General features: G+C 35.2%; 1 protein-coding gene across 2 annotated transcripts in view; it reads right to left on the bottom strand.

Moving 5' to 3' along the window:
• LOC126737396 (diphthine methyltransferase) overlaps positions 1-7,778 on the bottom strand; it is a 50,871-nt gene extending 43,093 nt beyond the window's left edge. Inside the window, exon 1 of one of the 2 annotated variants that reach the window (XM_050442288.1) lies at positions 7,463-7,778. In XM_050442288.1, the coding sequence (XP_050298245.1) occupies positions 7,463-7,607 (145 nt within the window). In that variant the 5' untranslated portion in view covers positions 7,608-7,778. The remainder of the gene's footprint in view (positions 1-7,462) is intronic. The other variant, XM_050442287.1, reaches the window with a different exon arrangement.
• Between the last annotated feature and the right edge of the window lie 12,776 nt (positions 7,779-20,554).

Raw genomic sequence — 20,554 nt, 5'->3', positions numbered from 1 at the left:
TTAATATCGTTTAGTGGAATATTGAACAATCTATGAAAAAAATCATTAAAAGCGGCAAATTTTTGGCTAAAGGAATGATTAGAGGTAAAGGGTATTACTGTATCTGTGGCTGTAGGTTTACGATATATTTGAAATTCAAAATGGTTATTGTGATTAGTGATTAAAAGGTCTAAAAATGGCAAACTTGACTCTTTCTCTAACTCGTAGGTAAACTGTATGTTGGGATGAACAGAATTAATGAAATCAACAAAGTTTTCTAGGTCGTCTTTGATTCCATAAAAAATAGTAAAAATGTCGTCTACGTAGCGAACCCATGTTTTTATATGTTTTTTAAATAAATGGTGTTCCGAAATTTGTTGTTCTAGTTTATACATAAACAGTTCGGCTAAAAAAGGTGACAAATTAGAGCCCATTGCTAATCCAGTTTTTTGTTCGAAAAAATTATTGTCAAATTGAAAAAAGTTTTGAAGTAGCACACAATTGACTAGAGAACACAAATCCAAAGTGAAATGACTGGGTAAATTAGTGTTAGTATAAAGTAGTTCTCTGAGTATTGAAATGCAATCACTCGGAGGTATGCTCGGAAACAAGTTAGTAACATCAAAAGAGATAAGCCAGGATTGGGGTGGTATCTGGATAGGAAATAAATGTCTGTTAATTCAAAAGAATTTTTTATAGAGAAAGGATTGTTGAAGTTTAACGTAGAAGGTAAAATAGAAGATAACCAAGAAGAAAGTCTGGAAGCAGGAGAATTCATGTAGGCAACTACTGGACGAACAGGGTAGTTAGCTTTATGTATTTTCGGTAGGCAGTAAAGGAGAGGAGTGAAGGGATTCATGGGAATGAGTTTTCTTTCGGAGATGGAAAAATAATCAAGAGTCAATTGGCTTTGTTTAAGAGTAAACTTTAATAGGGCTATAAACTTGTTCACAAAAAAATAAACGATATTAATTTCAAAAAAGAATATAATATAATTTTACAAATCGCTCGAAGCAATGGATATCCTATAAATGCTATTAAGAAGCTATACAACAAACATTTTTTCGAAAAACTTAATAAACCATTACTCAGTAAACCCAACACCCTCGGATCTTATCGATCTATTACTTACTTTGGCAACGTCTCTTCTAGTGTCGCACAGTGTTTTAAGTCCAATGAATTTGTCACTAAACCTAATATTTGTTTCAAAACCAAAAACAACTTGGCAAAACATTTAGTAAACACTAAAGATAAAATACCGATAACACAACGATCTGGAGTTTACAAGTTAACTTGTTCCCACCCATTATGTGATATCTGTCATGTCGGCCAAAGCGGAAGGAAAATTGAAGTCAGAGTCAATGAACATTTAAGACTTATCACGCGAAATAAAAATACTTTTATTAACAATACCAATTCTCCTTTTGCGAACCACATATTAGAGTCTGGGCATAGTTTTGATCCGGGACCTAACACTGAGGTTCTGCATGTTTGTGAGAAAGGGTTACAATTGGACTTGTTGGAAGCATTTGAAATAAATAGGGCCATAAACTCCGCAGACTGCACATGCATTAATGAGCAAACCAAGTTTGACAGTTTACGCTTTTTTGATTCAATTAGCACTAGAAAATAACTTTTACCTTCATTGTTTCTAACTCTTTCATCTTATCTTATAATATTTGTATTAGTCAAAATTTAAAATATTTTCTTTAACGCAACGCTAATATACAATAGTTCCTTATAGTACCTTCTTTTAATATGTAGAAATCTGTTTCGTCCTTAGTATAAATTTTATATTTTAAATCGTAGATGTTCTTATTGTACTATGTTTTTAATTTTAATTCTTTTATTTATTGTTGTTTTTTCCCGATAACGGGTAATTTTTTGGTTTATTTGGTGAACGTATATGTTTTTTTTTTTGTAATGTTCTGGTAAGTTCTAAATCTATATTGTTATAGCGAATAAGCTCTTTTTTAAAATTGTCCTGAATTACCTGTATTTTATTTCATTTTAGTATCTGATGATGGCTGTTTACACAGCCGAAATGCATAATACATTTACCTAAGTGTCATACATGCATTTTTCTTGGAGATAAAGACTTCCCCTATTTGTAATCTTCATATACGCATTCTCCTACAAAATATGGACTTCTATTCAACTATGAAGGAAAAATGCCAATATGCAAAGTTTTGTTTATGGCAGAAACTAAAGCATTTAAGGCTGAATCAGGCAAGAAGAGTAACACCCTCGAAGATATCCCATCAGCTCCAGATGATTTATGGTTTTTAGGCGTTTGATTTTATTTTTTACTTCGGTAAGATCGACAGGATGAACGAAAAATGAATGCTTAACCGACACTTGTTGAAGATAGTGTAAGGGATCAATGTTACTACGAATGCCCTTGAGCAAGATATTAGGTATATCACAATAATAGTCGTTTAAAATGTCAGGTCTTAACTCCGGTTCAGATACTTTTCTATGGCAATGTCTAAAATCATTAATAATCGACCAACACTCTCTTTGCCTATTTGATGTCATATTTAAGCGATCCCTATAATAATTAGATTTTGCTGCTTTAATTGTCTTTCTGTACAGACTACGGTATTTCTGATGATATACAAAGATATTTTCATTTGTGGTATATTTGCACAATTTAGTCAAAAAACGGAGGTTTTTAGCTGAAATTCTAAGGCCTCTTGTAACCCATGGTTTTCGTTTCTTAGTTTTAAGCCTCGTTTTAGGAAAGCACTGATTGATCTTATCATACAGAACTTGAAAAAATAAAGTAAGTGGGTCAGAAGCCGTTTCAAGTGCATTCCAATTTACCGAAGCTGTAGCAGCAGAAAAAGCATTGAAATTTCTCCTGCTGAAAATTCTTTCCATATAATGAGATGAAGATAATACAGTATTATATGGCATTTTAGCAAGAATAGCTTCATGGTCGGAAATACCAGATGGGAGTACTGTGCATAAAATGTCATCAAAATTTGTACAGAAATAGTCAATTGTAGTTGCAGATGAAGAAGTTATTCGTGTGGGAGAAAGAACGAAGCATTTTCAAGTTGTAAGAATTTAAAATACTTAAAAGAGAAGTACGTGGCAAGGCTTCATCAGTGTAGTTGATATTAAAGTCACCAGCCAATATAACCTTAGAGTGTAGGGACAACTGGGATAAAAGAGAATCAAGTTTGTTCAGAAACATAGCAATATCTCCTGTAGGTGGCCTATAAACACAAAGAATATATAAATTAAAACGCTTACAAAAAGAAAGAGAGAATTCAAAAAAATTCTCTAACAGAAGATTATAATACTTATCAATATTACAAAAAATCGTTTCAATTGTTTGCCTAGCCAAGATCATGGTTCCTCCAGGTATAGATTGTTGACGACAAAAATTTGATATAGGAACATAATCAGATATTACATTCACTAGGCCTCAACCAGTGCTCAGTCAGAAGTACAATATCAGGAAAATTACATGTGTCCAGCAAAAGATGAAGCTCATCCATCCTGTTTCTTAGGGATTGTATATTAAGAATAAAGATACTTAAGCTTTTCGAAGAGCTAATTTTAATCTTACTAGTAGAATATGAACATGAATGAGATTCAACCTTCGTGGACATGTCTATAAAAAAGAAGAATTCAATTCACAGTAATCAGTTCAGACTCATTAATTTGATGATTCAAAGACAATTTATTCGATGAAATATTAATTTTAAAATATTTGAAAATATGTGCATGTAATAATGATGCCAACTCTGAACCAAAGTTACTGGCGTGATTAGACTCTAAAATCCCATACAGATTAATATTATTTGCATGAACGAAAGTACGATAAAGGGCCTTATTACTATTATAGATAACATTATGGTTTAAATAAGTATAAGGGCTTGTCATCACTAAAGTGTTTGTATCAACATGATTTTGAATTAAATTTTTTAAAACATCAGATAAAGAACAAATTCCATTTAACATTACTATTAAAAAATCTTCTTTCGTAAAGTCCTTAACTAAATTTGATGCTGTCCTAATCGTCCTAATGTCCTAGAAAAGCTTACTTTCCCTTAATTGATTGTCACCTGGCTTATGAGGTTTGCTTCTGTGGCAACTCATCTCTTTTTTTATTTACTTCTGTGTTCATTTTACAGAAGTTTGCAGTTTGATATGTAGGCCTTATTTTATAAAGGAAAATATATTGACTCTCCCTTCAATTTTTATTCTTGAGACTACTTGCTTGATGTATAAGAAATATTACTCTGTTAACTTAAATAATACCAGATCATCTTTTAACATAAATTTACCAATACCTACTTCTAGTTTGACACAAAATTCAATTTTTTACAACAGCAAAAAAATATTTAATCATCTTCCCCAGTCATTACAGAAGATTCAAACATATAAATGTTTTCGACAGCAGGTAAAAACAATCCTGCTTCATGAGGCATTTTATAGCTTGGAGGAATACTTCACAGAGCATTTTTGAACTTTAAAAAGTTATGTTTTAATATACACTATATGATGTCTATTGTTTGAGTTTGTAATGTAAGTACTGTTTAAGCAATAATAATGAACATATTTTAGATTGTGATGTTACACTAATATGTTTTAGATTAATGATTGATTGTTTTCAAAAAGAAATATATATATTTAGAAATATTATATTTTTTTACCACAGCTTTGTTAATAACACCTTGGCGTTTTAGACGAATAAAGCTTTATTTGATTTGATTTGTTTTTAAACACAAATAACACCGCCTAACAGCATGTATGTTGCATGGAATATTTTTATGATTCTAGGCTTATTTTTAATGCTGATATTAAATAATGTCATCAGTTTATATGTGTCAGCTCTAGTTTTTGAGTTAAAAGGAGGGAGTATTTTTTGGGAATTAAAAATACACTCAACGTACAAACATTTTTAATTACAAGAACTATACACTCAGGAATTTTCTTTTATATGATTTTCTACTAGTTTTGAATGAACTGCTACTCTAAATACTCCAGCAAAAATCGGCCAACATATGTGCATCCCAGCGACCCTGAAATCGTTCCTCCATGGTTCGAAGATCTTGGTGGAATCGTTCACCCTGTTCTTCACTCATGTCACCGAGATTTTCAGGAAAATGCTGTAAATGGCTGTGTAGGAAGTGCACTTTGATGCTCATGTTACATCCAAGTCGCTGGAAGTGTGACAACATCTCTTCGACGTGCGCAATGTAATCATCACCCTTCCTATTACCTAAGAAATTTTGGATAACCCAAACAAAGGAATCCCATGCATTCTTCTCAATTTCTGACATTGAGCTGGTGAAATTAGGATCGTTTACAAACATGCGAATTTGTGGACCATCAAATATACCTGCCTTGAGTTTTTCTGAACTTAGACTTGGAAATTTCCTTCAAATATATTTGAAACATTCACCATCTTTATTTAATGCCTTAACATATTGCTTCATTAAACCTAGTTTAATGTGCAGGGGTGGCAATATGATACGATCTCGTGGCACTAGAGGTTCATTAATAACATTAAGACTACCTGGAAGTAGTGCTTCCCTAGAGGGCCATTCTTTTTTTGACTAATGTTCTGATTTTGCTCTACTATCCCATAAACACATAAAACAAGGATATTTAGTGTAGCCTCCTTGTTGTCCTAAAAGGAAGTTCACCATCTTAAGATCAACGCAAATCACCCATTTATGATTGTTATATTTGATTTTGTTCATGACCAGTGCTATTGTGGGGTATTCTTCCTTAACTTTAGTTGAATGTGCTATTGGTATGGAGCCTAGTTTATTTCCGTTGTGCAATAGTACACACTTCAAACTCCGTTTTGACGAGTCAATAAATAAACGCCAATCGATTGGTTCATATTTCTGCAAGCCCATGGCAGTCATTAAACCAGAAATATTAGTACAAAATACAAAATTATCCTCCTCAGCGAAAAAGGGAAGTAAGTCTTTTTCTCGAGTGCGGTAATAAGAAACTTTAGTTTCTTTAGTTTTCTCTCTTTTAATCTGGAGGCCAATAATTCAGACGAAGTTTTGGATAGTCCAAGGTCTCTAATTAAATCATCAAGTGCACTTTGATCGAATGGTTTTGGTTCAAAGAGATTTTCTGGAACAAACTCGTCATCGCTCATGCTACTCAGTTCATTCAATTCATCAGAACTTTCTGTAGATGTAGATGGTAATGGTAAAGATGTATCTTTTGAGCTCCTTACAGGCCTCACAGCTGATGTTGATGTGGGGTAAATCCATTTGGAGCGGTTCGTCTTGTTGATTCCTTTTATATTAACAATGCAAAAATAGCAGTCATCGTGATGATTTAAAGGTTCATGCCAAATCGTTGGGATTGGAATTTAAAAGAGAGTCTCTTCTTAGTGGCCCATAAACGTAATTCTTCAACACAAATTTTGCACACAATATTGGGCACCCAGCACTTGTTATCTGTTTCCAAAGGAAAACCAAAACACTCTAAATACGCTCGTTTCACAAAGTCTGACATATTCAATCATAATTTTTGAAAAACATATTCACCACAAATATAACAAAAACAATTCGGATCGTTAATGCAGACCCTTCTTAGCGAAGTCATGATGAAAATTACAATAATTTATCTAAAACGCGACTATAATAGATAAAAAACCAAAAATAAAGATAAATGAGAAGAAAGTAGCTAATATCTAAACAACTCGAGCTGTTAGAGTAAAACTGACGACAGATTCGAAATCAGATGCCTCGAATTAGTAAACAACAATAAAAATATTTCAGTCAACATAAAATAACCTTCGATTTGTTGTGCAGTGTAATAACTAATTTTCTGGGTCTAATAATAGATGACAGATTAAAGTTTGATAGACATATAGAGCAATTATCACTAAAACTTGCTCCTGGTTGCTTTGCAATTAGAACCATTGCCAGTCAATTTAATAAACAAATATCAAAAAGTGCTTATTTTGTCTTAATTGATTCCCACTTGAGGTATGGTATCTGCTTTTGGGGATGTTGCTCAGGTTACTTGTTTCGATCTATCTTTATTTTGCAAAAGCGCGCCCTAAGATACCGCTGCAATATTGGATATAGAGAATCTTGTAAAGCATATTTTATTTCTGAAAAAATTTTAAACTTATTATCAATATTCATATTCAAATCTATTTGCTTAATGCATAAAAAATATTCAACAGCAATTATTTCTCAGAATACCATTGTTACTCACTCTACATTTAAAATAAACCTTCCTATGCCTATATAGATCCTCCATAAGCTATCAATCTATTATTTACTTTAGTAAGAAACTGTTTAACCATCTTCCTATTCCCATTAGAAGGATTTCTAATTATATTAAATTCAAAAGGAAAGTTAGGAAAATATTACTGTATTTTTATGCAGTCTCTTACAAAGACTTTAAAAGTGCATCAAAAATTGAAACTTTCGCGGTGCAAGTGGGATCATCATTAAGTATAATAATATGTCCTAGAAAGTACCTTGTTTTTCTGTAAGCTGGTAGGTTCCACAAACAAAAAAGTTCTTGTAAGGCTGGTGAGGACACCATTCTACTGAATCTGCACTATAAACTGTGTCATAACTAAATAGGGTCTTAAAGTTTATACTTTCAGGTAGTTGCTCCATATTTTAGCACACAATATAGAAAAAAACACGAAATGGGATTTAATTTAAGCCACATAACCAAAGAATCCCAAACATAAACAAAACAATAACGAATAAATAGGCTGTGCCTAGAGACACGACAACGTATCGAATCTGTAGCCGACATTACAGAAAACACATTTATTGCAGCGTTTTTAATATTCGTTTAGGTGCGGATTAAAACACTCGATGCACAAAAATGTTCAATTCATTACGATTTATAAATCGCGCCAATATTCAGACTTGAGTTGGCCACCTAGCGGCGAGGGCTCCTTTTAATTAGGGAGTCTTGTTTTGTGCAATATAACTTGATATTGGGGGAATACTTGGCAACTTCTTCCTAAGTTGGCTTCCTTTCTTCTTTTATCCAGTTACGGACCGTCTGGATATCGAGATCATCCTCTTGGTCTTTTATAACATCCTCATTTTGCCAAGTATCGTCAAAGATAGTAATTCTTAAAAAGTGAGGATTTCCTTTAGACAGAATCTTCTTGATGAGGCATCTGTATTTCCATCGATTTTCCCTGCAAAGTGTTAAGTATCAAAGTCAAACTCCTGTAGCCTCTTTATCCATCTTACCATTTGATTCTTAAATTTTTTAAACTGAACGAGTCATTTTAAGGCTGTATGGTCAGTTCGCCGCAGGAACTTAAGTACCTCTCATAGAGGTATTTATACAGAGTGTTTTAGAACTATGGAATCAAACTTCTAGGAGTTACTCAGTGCAACAGTAGAAAACATTTGAGTATAGGGACCTACGTATGGAAAAGTGTTACTACGGCACTACGACCCTAAGACGCGTTAAAATTTAGAAAGGCGATAAAGTCTTGAATAGGATTTAATGCATTTAATTAATAATTAATAAGTCTTGCTCTGTTCTACTGGAGTTTCGTAGACAAAGACTTTACATTTCCCCACAGGAAAAATGTAGCAACTTTAAATCGGGTGACCCAGAAGGCCAAGTAACTGCGCCAACTCTGGCAATACAACGGTGCCTAAACCGCTGAGCCAAGTCCTCACGTACTTGTACAGAAAATCAGCAACAATGCCTACCCATCCGTTGACATAAGCTATACAATTTTGACACTGATATTTTTGAACGATTGTTGTAATGGTATCATGTACAAAGGCAACAATTAAATGCATTAAATCCTATTTAGGTAATTCATCGCCTTTCTAAATTTGAACGCGTCTTAGGGCCGTAGTGAAACTTTGCCGAACATAGGTCCCTATACTCAAATGTCTTCTACTGTTGCATTGAGTAACCCCTAGAAGTTTGATCCCATAGTTCTGAAACATCCTGTAGAAGTGCTCCATCAAAGTGACAACAGTTAGCAACTCTCGGCGAATGACATAGTAGCTATGCTCTACGCAACACCTGACCTGGACAGCGTCTTACTAAACTAGTTCATGACCTTTTCTTCTTAACCATCCCGGATTGGGGACAGCATGGCTTCTAGCAACGATGTCCAGTACAAATTTTCCTTCGGGTAGGGGACAGCTCAGAATAGGTGCGCTTGTCGAAGCCTCTTTTAGTTTAGGTGATCGAAAGCCTCCCAACAGTCTTGGGACCATTGGCATTTTCGTTCTCCTCCTGTCAGCTCTGCACTCGCAAGTCAAAACACCGCCATATTTGCCAAGGGTGAATTCATCGATGGGAGAAATTTCGTTTCCCCAACGAATTATAAATAAAATTCTTAAAAGCGTAGACACCAACAAAGCTTCTGGACCCGATGGAATTCCAGCCCTAATACTAAAACGTTGTGCAGAGGAATTGACTCCTCCCTTATGTAGACTGTTCACGGCATCGTATAAGCAGGGCCAATTTCCAACAAGCTGGAAAACTGCTCGAGTGCAAGCTGTACCCAAAAAAGGTAAGAAGACGATGCCCTCCAATTACCGCCCGATTGCACTAGTTCCAGTAATATCGAAGATTATGGAGGAAGCAGTCAACCAATAACTGTTAAGATATCTGGAATCATCTGGACTAATCAGCGATCACCAATACGGCTTCCGAAAGCTTAGATCCACCGGCGATCTTCTAGCCTACGTCACACACTTGTGGACGGAGGCCATGGAGAAGCACGGCGAGTCCCGCTCAGTCGCTCTTGACATTTGCAAGGCATTTGACAGAGTGTGGCATGAGGGACTACTAACCAAGCTCTCCTCAATCGGCATACAAAACTCATTATTGAATTGGATCAAAAGTTTTCTTGAATAACGAACAATCCAAGTAGCCGTAGATGGATGCCTCTCCGACAAATTTAACATTAACGCTAGAGTCCCTCAAGGATGCATTCTATCGCCCACCCTTTTCTTGGTATATATTAAAGATTTGCTAGAAACCACTGTCAATCCAATCTACAGCTTTGCGGACGATAGCATACTTATTTCCACATTTAAGTCCGCCAAACCAACGACAGCCGCAAGTTCTCAGAATCTTAGGCAGCGACAAGTAGCTTCAACCAACAACGATATTAGAGCAATCTTGGAGTGGGGCGATATAAATTTGGTCAATTTTAAAATAAATAAATAAATAAATAAATATGCCTTTTATTTTTAAAATTACATAAACATGGCTGAGAAAAAAAAACATTATTAAAAAAAAAGTAGCATAAACCACTGGCGCAGTCTAGCTTTAAAGAGCTACTCTACTGAACCAGAAGCTATACTTTACCATCAGTGAATAAATTAGGTAGTTAAAAAAAAAATTATCTTAGGCAAATTAATTAGTAAATTACAATAAATTATTAATTAAATATTACAATTAGAAGAAACTAGAAGAAACTTGCATAACAAACATTAAATTTGCCAGAAAAATTGCACAAATAACAAATAACAAAAGCCACTAAAAAAATCTCCATTGGTTTGCAAATTAAATAGATGTTCCTTGAATTTTATTTTAAAAGATTGAATTGATAAATTAATTAGGTTTGTTGGTACTTTATTAAAAATATTTGCTGCATTATAAGAATATGACCTCTGAAACATGGCACTATGATGAAGTGGAACCGTGATTCTTTTAGAAAACCTTATATTTAAACCATGAACAGTGTCCCGAAAAATTAGTCTTTCTTTAAGGGAGACAGGGAAAGATGTGTCATTAATTATTTTCAATAAAAACACTGCAAAATGTAATATCCTGCGCATATCCATTTTAAGCCATCTTATATCTCTATATAATAAGATACATGGTCAAATTTTCGGAGTCCATAAACAAATCGAACGCAAGCATTTTGGACCCTTTGAATTCTTACCCGACTTTCCAAATCTAGACAAAACCCATAAACTACGTCAGCATAATTAAAATGAGACAGTACAAGGGATTCACATAATTGTTTTCTTAACTTTACATTCAACATATGGCGGTTATTATACAATGTTTTCAGGGACATAAAAGTTCTTTGAAACATTTTTTTAAGGTGTTCCTTAAATCTTAATTGTTCATCCAAAATAACCCCCAAGTTTTTACCGTTGTTTACAAATTCCAATCTTGTATTATCGAAATTAATATTTATATTAGATTTTAAAAACTCTCTTTAATTTTTGTTACCAAATATCATAAGCTGGGACTTATTAGGATTTAATATTAAATTGTGATTTTTTGAGTTTAAGCCTAGTGCTTGCAGGTCTTCATTTATGAGTGATTCGGCCTCTTTATAGTCGCTGTAATCAAAACAATAATAAATTTGCGTATCATCAGCAAATGCCTGAAGCTTACAATATTTAAGCGATTTTAAAACATCTGAGGTATACATTATAAAAAGCAAAGGACCCAAAATAGAACCCTGCGGTACTCCACAACTAATACTTACTTGTTCAGACTTTCTGTTATCGGAAAAAATCGTTTGATATCTATTAGACAAATAGGATTTTAAAAGCAAATAGGAGTTATTATTAAAACCGTAATACTTAAGCTTAGGGCACAACAAATTATGGTTAATGGTGTCAAACGCCTTAGAATAATCCAACAGCACTAAAACGGTATGCATGTTTTTATCACAAGCTCTAAATAAGTCATCAGTTACATTACAAAGTGCTACCGAAGTGTTAAAATGTTTCCTAAACCCACATTGTGAATTTGGTATTATTTCATTAGATAAGCAATAGTTATATATCTGATTATAAAGAATTCTTTCAAAAATTTTCGAAACGGCAGGCAAAATACTTATAATGCGAATGTCATTAAGAGTTGTAGGAGTAGACATTTTAGGCAAAGGTTTTCCCATTGAAGTTTTCCATTGATCAGGAAAGTAACTTATCTCTATGCAACAATTTATAATGTGGGTTAAGTACAAGTCAACAAAGGGGCTACAATACTTAAGCATTAATGAAGAAATTTCATCGGTACCTATCGCAATTGTTTTTATATTATTTAAAATTTTGTTGACCTCATCCGGACTCGTTAAATGGAAACTAAACATATTCGCATCTCTATAAAAGTTATTATTATAATAAGACGTTTTTTCCTCACAGCCTGGATTGACTTGCGCAGTTAAGTCAAAAAAATTACTTATCTCATTGGGATCAGAGAGAAACGACGGAATTAGACCATCCTTATTCTTACAAATATTAAAACTTTTTAGTGCATTCCACAGCTGACTCGGTTCTCTTTTATTTAAAAAAATTGAATCGATATACTTCCTCTTCTCTCTCCGAACCCGAGACAAAGTAAAATTTCTTAAACCTTTGTAAGTATTCCAATCTTCCAATAGTTTTGACTGTTTGAATATACGCAAGGCATCGTCCCTTTGTCTCATAAAGATTTTTAGGTTTTCTGTGAGCCATGGTGCTTTAGGCTTAGTAATGCGAGATTCTCGGACAGGCGCATGCCTATCGAAAAGGGTTAAAATAAAATTATTAAACATAGATATCTTCATATTAATGTCATTTTTGTAAAAAATATTATCCCACGGCAAATTGTGCATGTCTGCATTGAAATTGTATACATTAAAATTTTTAAAACAACGGTACCTAACAATTTTTTGACTGCAATTTATTTTTGCTAAATTTAATTCACAATATATAATTTTATGGTCGGATACGGCATCAGCCGATAACACACCCTTATTAGAAACCAACAGCACATTAGAAACAAATATGACATCTAAAAGAGTACTTACATTTGCCGTTACTCGTGTGGGCTCTTCATTTACTTGATGTAGGTTGTAGTTTTCAAAAAGTGTAGTAAGTGAATTTTGAAGACTCAATAAATTAATATTAAAGTCCCCTAAACAAAAAGTTTCTTCTACAGCAGGATAAAGACATGAAAATATATTATCAAAGTCAGCGGTTAATGCACTAAAATTTAGCGTTGGTGGCTTGTAAAAAACACAAAAGCCATAATACTTATTTCCCAACCTAATCTTAAAAACAAGGTATTCAAATTTAGGATTAATATTAAAATCAAAAGTCAATATATCAACTTGATATGTACATTTAACAAAAGCAGCCACACCTCCCCCCCTGCCGACCCTATCTTTTCTAAACATTTGGTAACCCGGAATCTTAAATGCGTCAGAATCATCCCCCTCAGACAGCCAAGTTTCAGACAACAAAAATATCTCAAAATTATTTGCTTCTATCATATCACGTAATTCAGCAAAACCCGTAAAGATAGATCTTACGTTTAAGTGGCCAACTTTGAATTTTTTGAAATTTTAACGCTAAAAAAACGCAGGCTGCAGTATTTACGATGAAGACTAACCTTGGTGGCCCGGAGCTGGTTAGGGCAGGGAAAACATTGCCAATGAAATCATCTTTACATCTTCTAGGAGTCGAGGTCACCAACAGTGTGTCCTGGCATGACCACGTTGCCGAGGTCGCCAGGGCGGCATCCAAAAAACTCGGAATGCTTTTCAAAACGAAAAAACTGTATACACCAGAACAATTGCTGACTCTTTATAAGGCTCAAATACGCCCTTCCCTCGAGTATTGCTCGCATATCTGGAGCTCTGCACCCAAGCATAGTTTAAACCTGCTGGATATTATACAGAAGAGAGCTATTCGTCTTATCGACAAACCAGAACTGACAAAGAGTCTGGATAGTCTGGAGCACAGGAGAAAGGTGGCCGATCTCTGTTTATTCTACCGTTATTATCACGGTAAGTGCTCTTCTGAGGTGACAGGCCTGATCCCACCCAGGGCTGTTCCGGCAAGAAGGACGGGTCTAGCAGTTGCGGCTCATCAACATCGAGTCCACCTGCCTTCCCCAAGGACGTCGCTGTATCGGGACTCATTCATCTGGAGAACATCTTCTTTGTGGAACGGGCTTCCACCTCACATATTTCCCGACGCATACAACCTACAGCGATTCAAGATAAATGCCCACAAATCTCTTCGCGCAAGCACCACTCCAAGAGTGACATAGGACTTTCCTCTTGTGCTTGTGTTTACCATTAAAAAAAAAAAATGGTTTTGCCCTCCACAGGGTGTTGGTAGTAAGTGCATAATCCTATTGAGCTGCGTAGCCCATGCTTGGGTTTGGAAATTGGCCAATCTTTGACAGTCTGGACTTTTTGTTTTATCAGGCTCCCCTCCTTGACGGAGGTGAAGATGGGACGAGCATTTTGCCTAATGATAAAAATTTCATTTTTGTGGCTGAAAGTACTGCTGAGACGTCTTCACGTTGAAATGCTGCGATTTTGTTGTGAACTATTTGGATTCTGTCGTCCACTCAAGAAGCCGCTTTTCTGGAAAAGAAAATGTTTTCAAAATATCTTCTTTTAATTCTTTTTTCAAATTGGCATTGTTTTCAAAAATCTTTTCTGCCAACCTGGCAAAATTCTCTCTTAAAGCGGCACAATTTTCTTCCAGTTTTGCAGAATTTTCGAGCAATTTAACTTTCAGGTTGGCTGAATTCTCCAGCACGTTGGTCTCCAGGTTGGCATAATTATAGGCCCGGATTTACAAAAAATGCCGCCCTTTTTTTTTGAGGTGATTTTAGTTTGCGAAGTTAGGGTAGGTAAAATCGTATGCTGAAGTTTGTTATTTGTTGCTAGTCAACTGATTATATAATAACGTGCCGTACTACTGTAGTTAAAGGAAAACTCTGTATCTGACCTCTATGGTAATACAACATCCCTTATCATTATTTTTTTTTAAAGTGTTTATATACAGGGTGTTTCAGAACTATGGGATCAAACTTCTGAGGATTGTTCAGTGCAACAGAAGAATCCATTTGAGTATAGGAACCCATACCCGGAAATGCTTCACTACGCCACTAAGGCCCTAAGACTCGCTAAAATTTATAAAAAACATTAATTACCTAAATAGGATCTGCTTCATTTATTTTTACCTTTTGTACATGATACCATAACAACAATTGTTTAAAATCAACGATTATCAATGTCAATTCTCCATGTCATGTTTAAAAATGTTATAGCTTACAATTTGTAAACATTTATTGCCAATGGAAAACTTTACCAATCAAGAATTGGCGGATATGCATTTAGCATACGGAGCAACAAACTGCAATGCACGAGCAGCATCGCGGTTGTATCATGAACGTTATCCTGAACGACAGCATCCTAGATACAAAAAGTTTATTCTAGAATTAATTAAATAATTATCTAGAATTAAATAGAATTTGAAGAAGAATATGAATACGAGTAACGCTTCAGTCTGGCGGGTACTACACGAGCAACAACTCCATCCTTACCACTTCCAGAAAGTTCAAGGTATGACTGCAGCCGATTATCATCCTAGAGTTCAATTTTGTCGATGGCTTCTGGATCACATCATTGCACAACCAAATTTTTTACGATATGTGGACCGATGAAGCCTCTTTCACAAGAGACGGTATTTTAAATAGTAGCAATAGCCACGTTTGGGACGAAGAAAATCCTTATGCAATTTTTCCAAGAAAACATCAGAATCGTTGGTCTGTCAACGTATGGGCAGGCATTGTTGATGATTATTTAATTGGGCCATACCTTCCACCGGAACGGTTAAAAGGACCTATTTATCTGCGTTTCTTGGAAGAAATTCTCCCAGAACTCCTTGAAAATGTTCCACTAAACGTTAGACAGCAACTGTGGTTTCAGCATGATGAGTATTTGGCTCAGCGGTTTGGGCACCATTGGATTGCCAGAGGTGGAGCAGTTTCTTGGCCTCCTAGGTCACCCAATTTAACGTCGCTCGATTTTTTCTTGTGGGGACATGTAAAGTCTTTAGTCTACGAAACTCCATTAGAATCAGAGCTAGACTTAATTGGACGAATAACAGCAGCATTTGAAATCATTTAAAACGTGGATCAAATTTTTAGTGTAATCCGCCGAAATCATGTGCGGCGTTTAAATCGGCGTATTGAGGTTGGAGAAAGACATTTTGAACAATTGTTGTGATGGTATCATATACAAAAGGTAAAAATAAATGCATCAGATCCTATTTAGGTAATCAATATTTTTTCTAAATTTAAACGCGTCTTAGGGCCATAGTGGCGTAGTGACACATTTCTGGACATGGGTTCCTATACTCAAATGGATTCTACTGTTGCACTGAACAACCCCTAGAAGTTTGATCCCATAGTTCTGAAACACCCTGTATGTTTTATTGTCCTGACGAGTGCGGTTGCTAGATCAATTTGAATATTAGATTACATATTATCTAAAACTATCATATTGAAATACTAGTAAAATCCTTTTATAAAAAATTTTAGAAATTAATTTGTATCCAATTAAATATAATTTGCTTTCGTCTTTTTTTTTTATCACGAAGGGAGGTTAAGACAAAATTTTTGTTATTAAGAATTGAAAGATGTAAAATGTCCTGTCATTCAATACAATTGCAAAATGGAGACGGATTTTTAATTACAGACTTGTTTGATCATGTAGACAATGAAAATATTATTAACTGTTTCGAAAAACGATCTGACAGCTATAGAAATCTAAAGATGTATATGAGCGTGTCGTTTTCATCGAAAAACGCGTCTGATTTTTTGGGTTGCGAACTGTTCAATGATATCTTCGCAATTACTTCATTAAAGCAAATTTAACTCTTAATATTTTACATGTAAACATTCCCCATGGTAATTTATAAGTATATAACCGTTGAAAATATTTTCTTTTCTTTCTTGAGATTTGCCACCCCTCAAAATTCTGCCGCCCTGGGCACTTGCCCCGACTGCTCCTAGTGTAAATCCATTACTGCATAATTATCTTGAAACCTCACTTCCACGTTGGCGGATTTTTCTTGCATCTTTCTAGTATTTTCCAGCAATTTAGCTTCCAGATTAGTTGAACAACAAAAAACAGAATTTTGTCCTTTTTATAACGTACTAGCATTTTATCTCCAAATCAATTTGGATTTCAAATTGGTCAAGGGACTCATGATGCCATTTTTAGCTTTTTGGAGTGTGTCTTTGTGTTTGTCCCTGAAGTCTGGCGACTCTGCGGGGGCAGTGTATTGTGATCTATACAAGGCATTTGATTATGTGGATCATAGAATACTGTTGTCTAAGCTCAATAAGGCAGGAAGAACTTGATTTTGTAGCAACTCAAGGTCGGCGTTTAAAGTACCATCAATGAAAAACGGTCCATTAATATGGTTACCCAAAATACTAGCCCAGACATTTACTTTTTGAGGGTACTAAGTACAGTACTGAAAACTTCTGTGCTCGTTTTCCTGGGACCAGTAACGGACAATTGAAGGATTGTGTTTACCATGCAATGGAAAAAAGGACTTATCTGAAAACAAAATATTATCTAAGAAATTTTAATTTGTCTTTTCTATCAGGGTTTCACAAAATGCCATTCTTCGCCACAGGTCTCCAGGAAACACCTCACACAGAGTTTTGGAATATTTAAAACATTTGTAGCCAGGTTTTCTCCAAATACTCGTTACATTTTTGCGGTGCATACCCAGTGTTGAATCCAAAAGTAGTGCCCTACAAACCATTTCTTTTTACCGTTCTATCTCCTGGATCCTTTCAATAGGTTCTTTACCTTTGATGTGACAATTTCTACATTCTTGTATACTCTTTCTTTCTTTCTTTCTTTCTTGGAGGCAAAAAGATGTCTCAAAATTTGACACGACATTTAAATTAGTTTTAGCACACGGAATCGGTTTGTTTTCAAAATTTACTTCGAATAAATACCTGCATTGCATGTACTGCTGAATTGTCTCTATAAAACTATTTAATCAATTGCACTTTTTCGGAAGGGGTATAAACAGCCATAATGACAAATATATAAAAAAATTTAAATATTTTTTGAACCCGGAGTCAGCAGACCTCACTTTGCTGTGTTACTGCACGTTGCATTAATAATTTGTGAGCGTTATTTTCGTGTTTTTTTTCACTATGACTGTTTATACCCCTTCCGAAAGAGTTCAACCAATTAAATGGTTTTATGGAGGCAATTCGGCAGTACAATGTAGAGATTTGTTTTCAGTGACATTTGAGCATAGACTGATTCCTTGTGCAAAAACGGTTTTAAATGTGGTTATAAATTTTGAGCCATCTTTTTGTCATCAAGATTATAAAAAATGCCACACAAAACGTCAAGAACTACCTGTTGAAATGGTCCAGGATATAGAACGGCAGGAAGAAATGGTTTGCAGTCCCCTAGAACTTGATTCGACACGGTCCACTAGAAGTGTTGGAGAGGAACTGGGAATGAGCAATAAAACTGTTGCTCGTATCTGGAAAAAATATAGGTACAAATGTTTCAAGTATTCAAAAACTCAGGAAATCGTTCCTGAAGACCAGTGGCGAAGAATGGAATTTTGTGAAACCATGATGGAAAAGGCAAATGAAAACGAATATTTTTTTAAAAATATTTTGTTTTTCGAGAAATCTTCTTTTCTATTACATGGCAAACACATCCTTCCATTATTCGTTATTGATCTTAGGAAAACGAGCACAGAAGTTTTCAGTTTCGTACCCAGTATCCTCAGAAATTGAATGTTTGGGCAGGTATTTTGGGCGACAATGTTATAGGGCCATTTTTTATTGATGGCACTTTAAACGCCCAAAAGTACCTACCTTGAGTTGCTGCAAAACCAAGTTCTTCCTGCTATTCAAATCCTACCTGATGTAGACCTGGGATCGGTTTATTTTCAGCAAGATGGCTGTCCTGCTCATAACGCGGCTAGGGTAAAAGAATTTTTAACAAATACTTTTCCTAACCGCCTTATTAGTGGGACTGGCGATATTAAATGGCCTCCTAGATCTCCAGATTTGTCTCCAAATGACTTTTATCTGTGGGGTTACCTTAAGCAGACCATTTACAAGCATGAATTTAGTAGGCCAACAAATTTAGAGGAGTTGCGAAACAAAATTGTCGAAGGTGCCAATCCCATTTTACCTGAAACTCTTTTAGAGGTGCGAAATAGCTTTTACGATAGGTTAAGTTTTTGTTTAGCGAAAGAAGGCGGTTTATTTGAGCTTTTTATTTAAAAAATGATATGTTGTTAAGTTTGTTTATTAGAGTTTTATTTCTGATTTTTTATTATATTTTTATCAGAGTTGATATTTTATTTTTTATTAGAATAACGCTTTAATTTTCATTATGCAAAACACAGGATATTAAACATTTCAAGATTACAATTCTATGCGGGTTTTACACATTGTCATGTCTGTAAAACCCGCATTAGAATAAATATTTTAAAAATGCCTGGATTTTCGCGTAATATTTTGTCGCCAAACGACGCAGCTCCCACGAAAGTCAGATGTTTACTAATCCCCGAATCCCGTCCTCGGGCCGGCCGGGGCGGTGCTCTGTCGCAGGTACTCGTACACGCGCGACGTTGCAAAATTGCGGTTTCCTATAAGTAACGAACGAAAACACGATCTGTATATGCTTCGCTTCTAGCTGACGTTGGTTCCTTCCTGGTGTTGTCGTACGGCTGTTTTGGTCTGTGTTTGGGCTGCTATGTTTGTTTATTGGCTCCTGATTATATTCATAGGATTTTGTGGCTTCCTAAGTAATTTGCAGTGTGGTTTCGATCTCAATTGCAACATACATGCAGGGGAAGTTTCGAGTTGCAAAGCAGCTTTGTAGTGAGTGACCCCAGTGCTAACAATTATGGCATTGCTGTTTGCCATAAGTTTATCGGGATTTTACGTGATCTACGGATACTTGAATGTTGTTTAGGGATGTGGGGTTGTGGGATTAGCATTTTTAGGTGGGTTTCATTTTTTCGGTAGTAATCGGTTGTTAGCCAACCTACTCCTTCAGGATTGTAACCCATCGCATTAAGTTCCTCCTTAATATCCATTAAGTCCATACTTTTGTCAATTTTTAATGAATTTAGAATTATTATTTAGAGTTATTTTGAATTTAGGGTTTTTGGGGCAGGTTTTTTTGAAAGATTCGGTGTCTCAAATTATGATGTTTGTGTCACAATAATCGGATTTGGGTTTTGATGATTATGAAGTTTTACTTCGTTTTCTTGCTGTCTTGAATTTTTGTTTTTAAGGAGAAATTGTCCCGTTTGAAAGAGGCGTTTAGTACCTTAAAGTTTTCGTTGCTGGTGGTGCATTTTTGAGTGCATGAAGTTCTTCCTCATCGCCTCGTTTTCACGGACGACTCGGTAAAAGAGTTCTCGACGAATTGTTAGTGAAGAGATAGCATGCGAAAAATATGATTTGGGAAGAGTATTGGAAGATGTGGTGAGGTTAAGGGATTCTTGTCTGTTTCTCTCAATTCTTCATCTGGAGGCTTCTTAATTCACTGGGGCCATTGTCGCTGCTTTGCACTACTCTTTTTAAAAACTATTGGCACTCTGAAACGTGGACGTCATCATAATATTCCCGCCGTAATTCATAAAGACGCTCATGAACGCTGACGCATCTTATAAAAAGTTATTTGGAATGCATCATAAAATATGTAGTCTAGCGTTTTGCTAATTTGCAAGGACAGTTGGATTATTATTATTATTATTCGAGTTAGACACCAGACGACTGGTGTTCTTTGATTATGTTTCCC

Source organism: Anthonomus grandis, chromosome 6, assembly GCF_022605725.1.
Source record: "Anthonomus grandis grandis chromosome 6, icAntGran1.3, whole genome shotgun sequence".
Classification (NCBI taxonomy): domain Eukaryota; kingdom Metazoa; phylum Arthropoda; class Insecta; order Coleoptera; family Curculionidae; genus Anthonomus; species Anthonomus grandis.
Note: the sequence above shows the minus strand (reverse complement) of the source record. Positions and strands in the feature narration are given on the sequence as shown.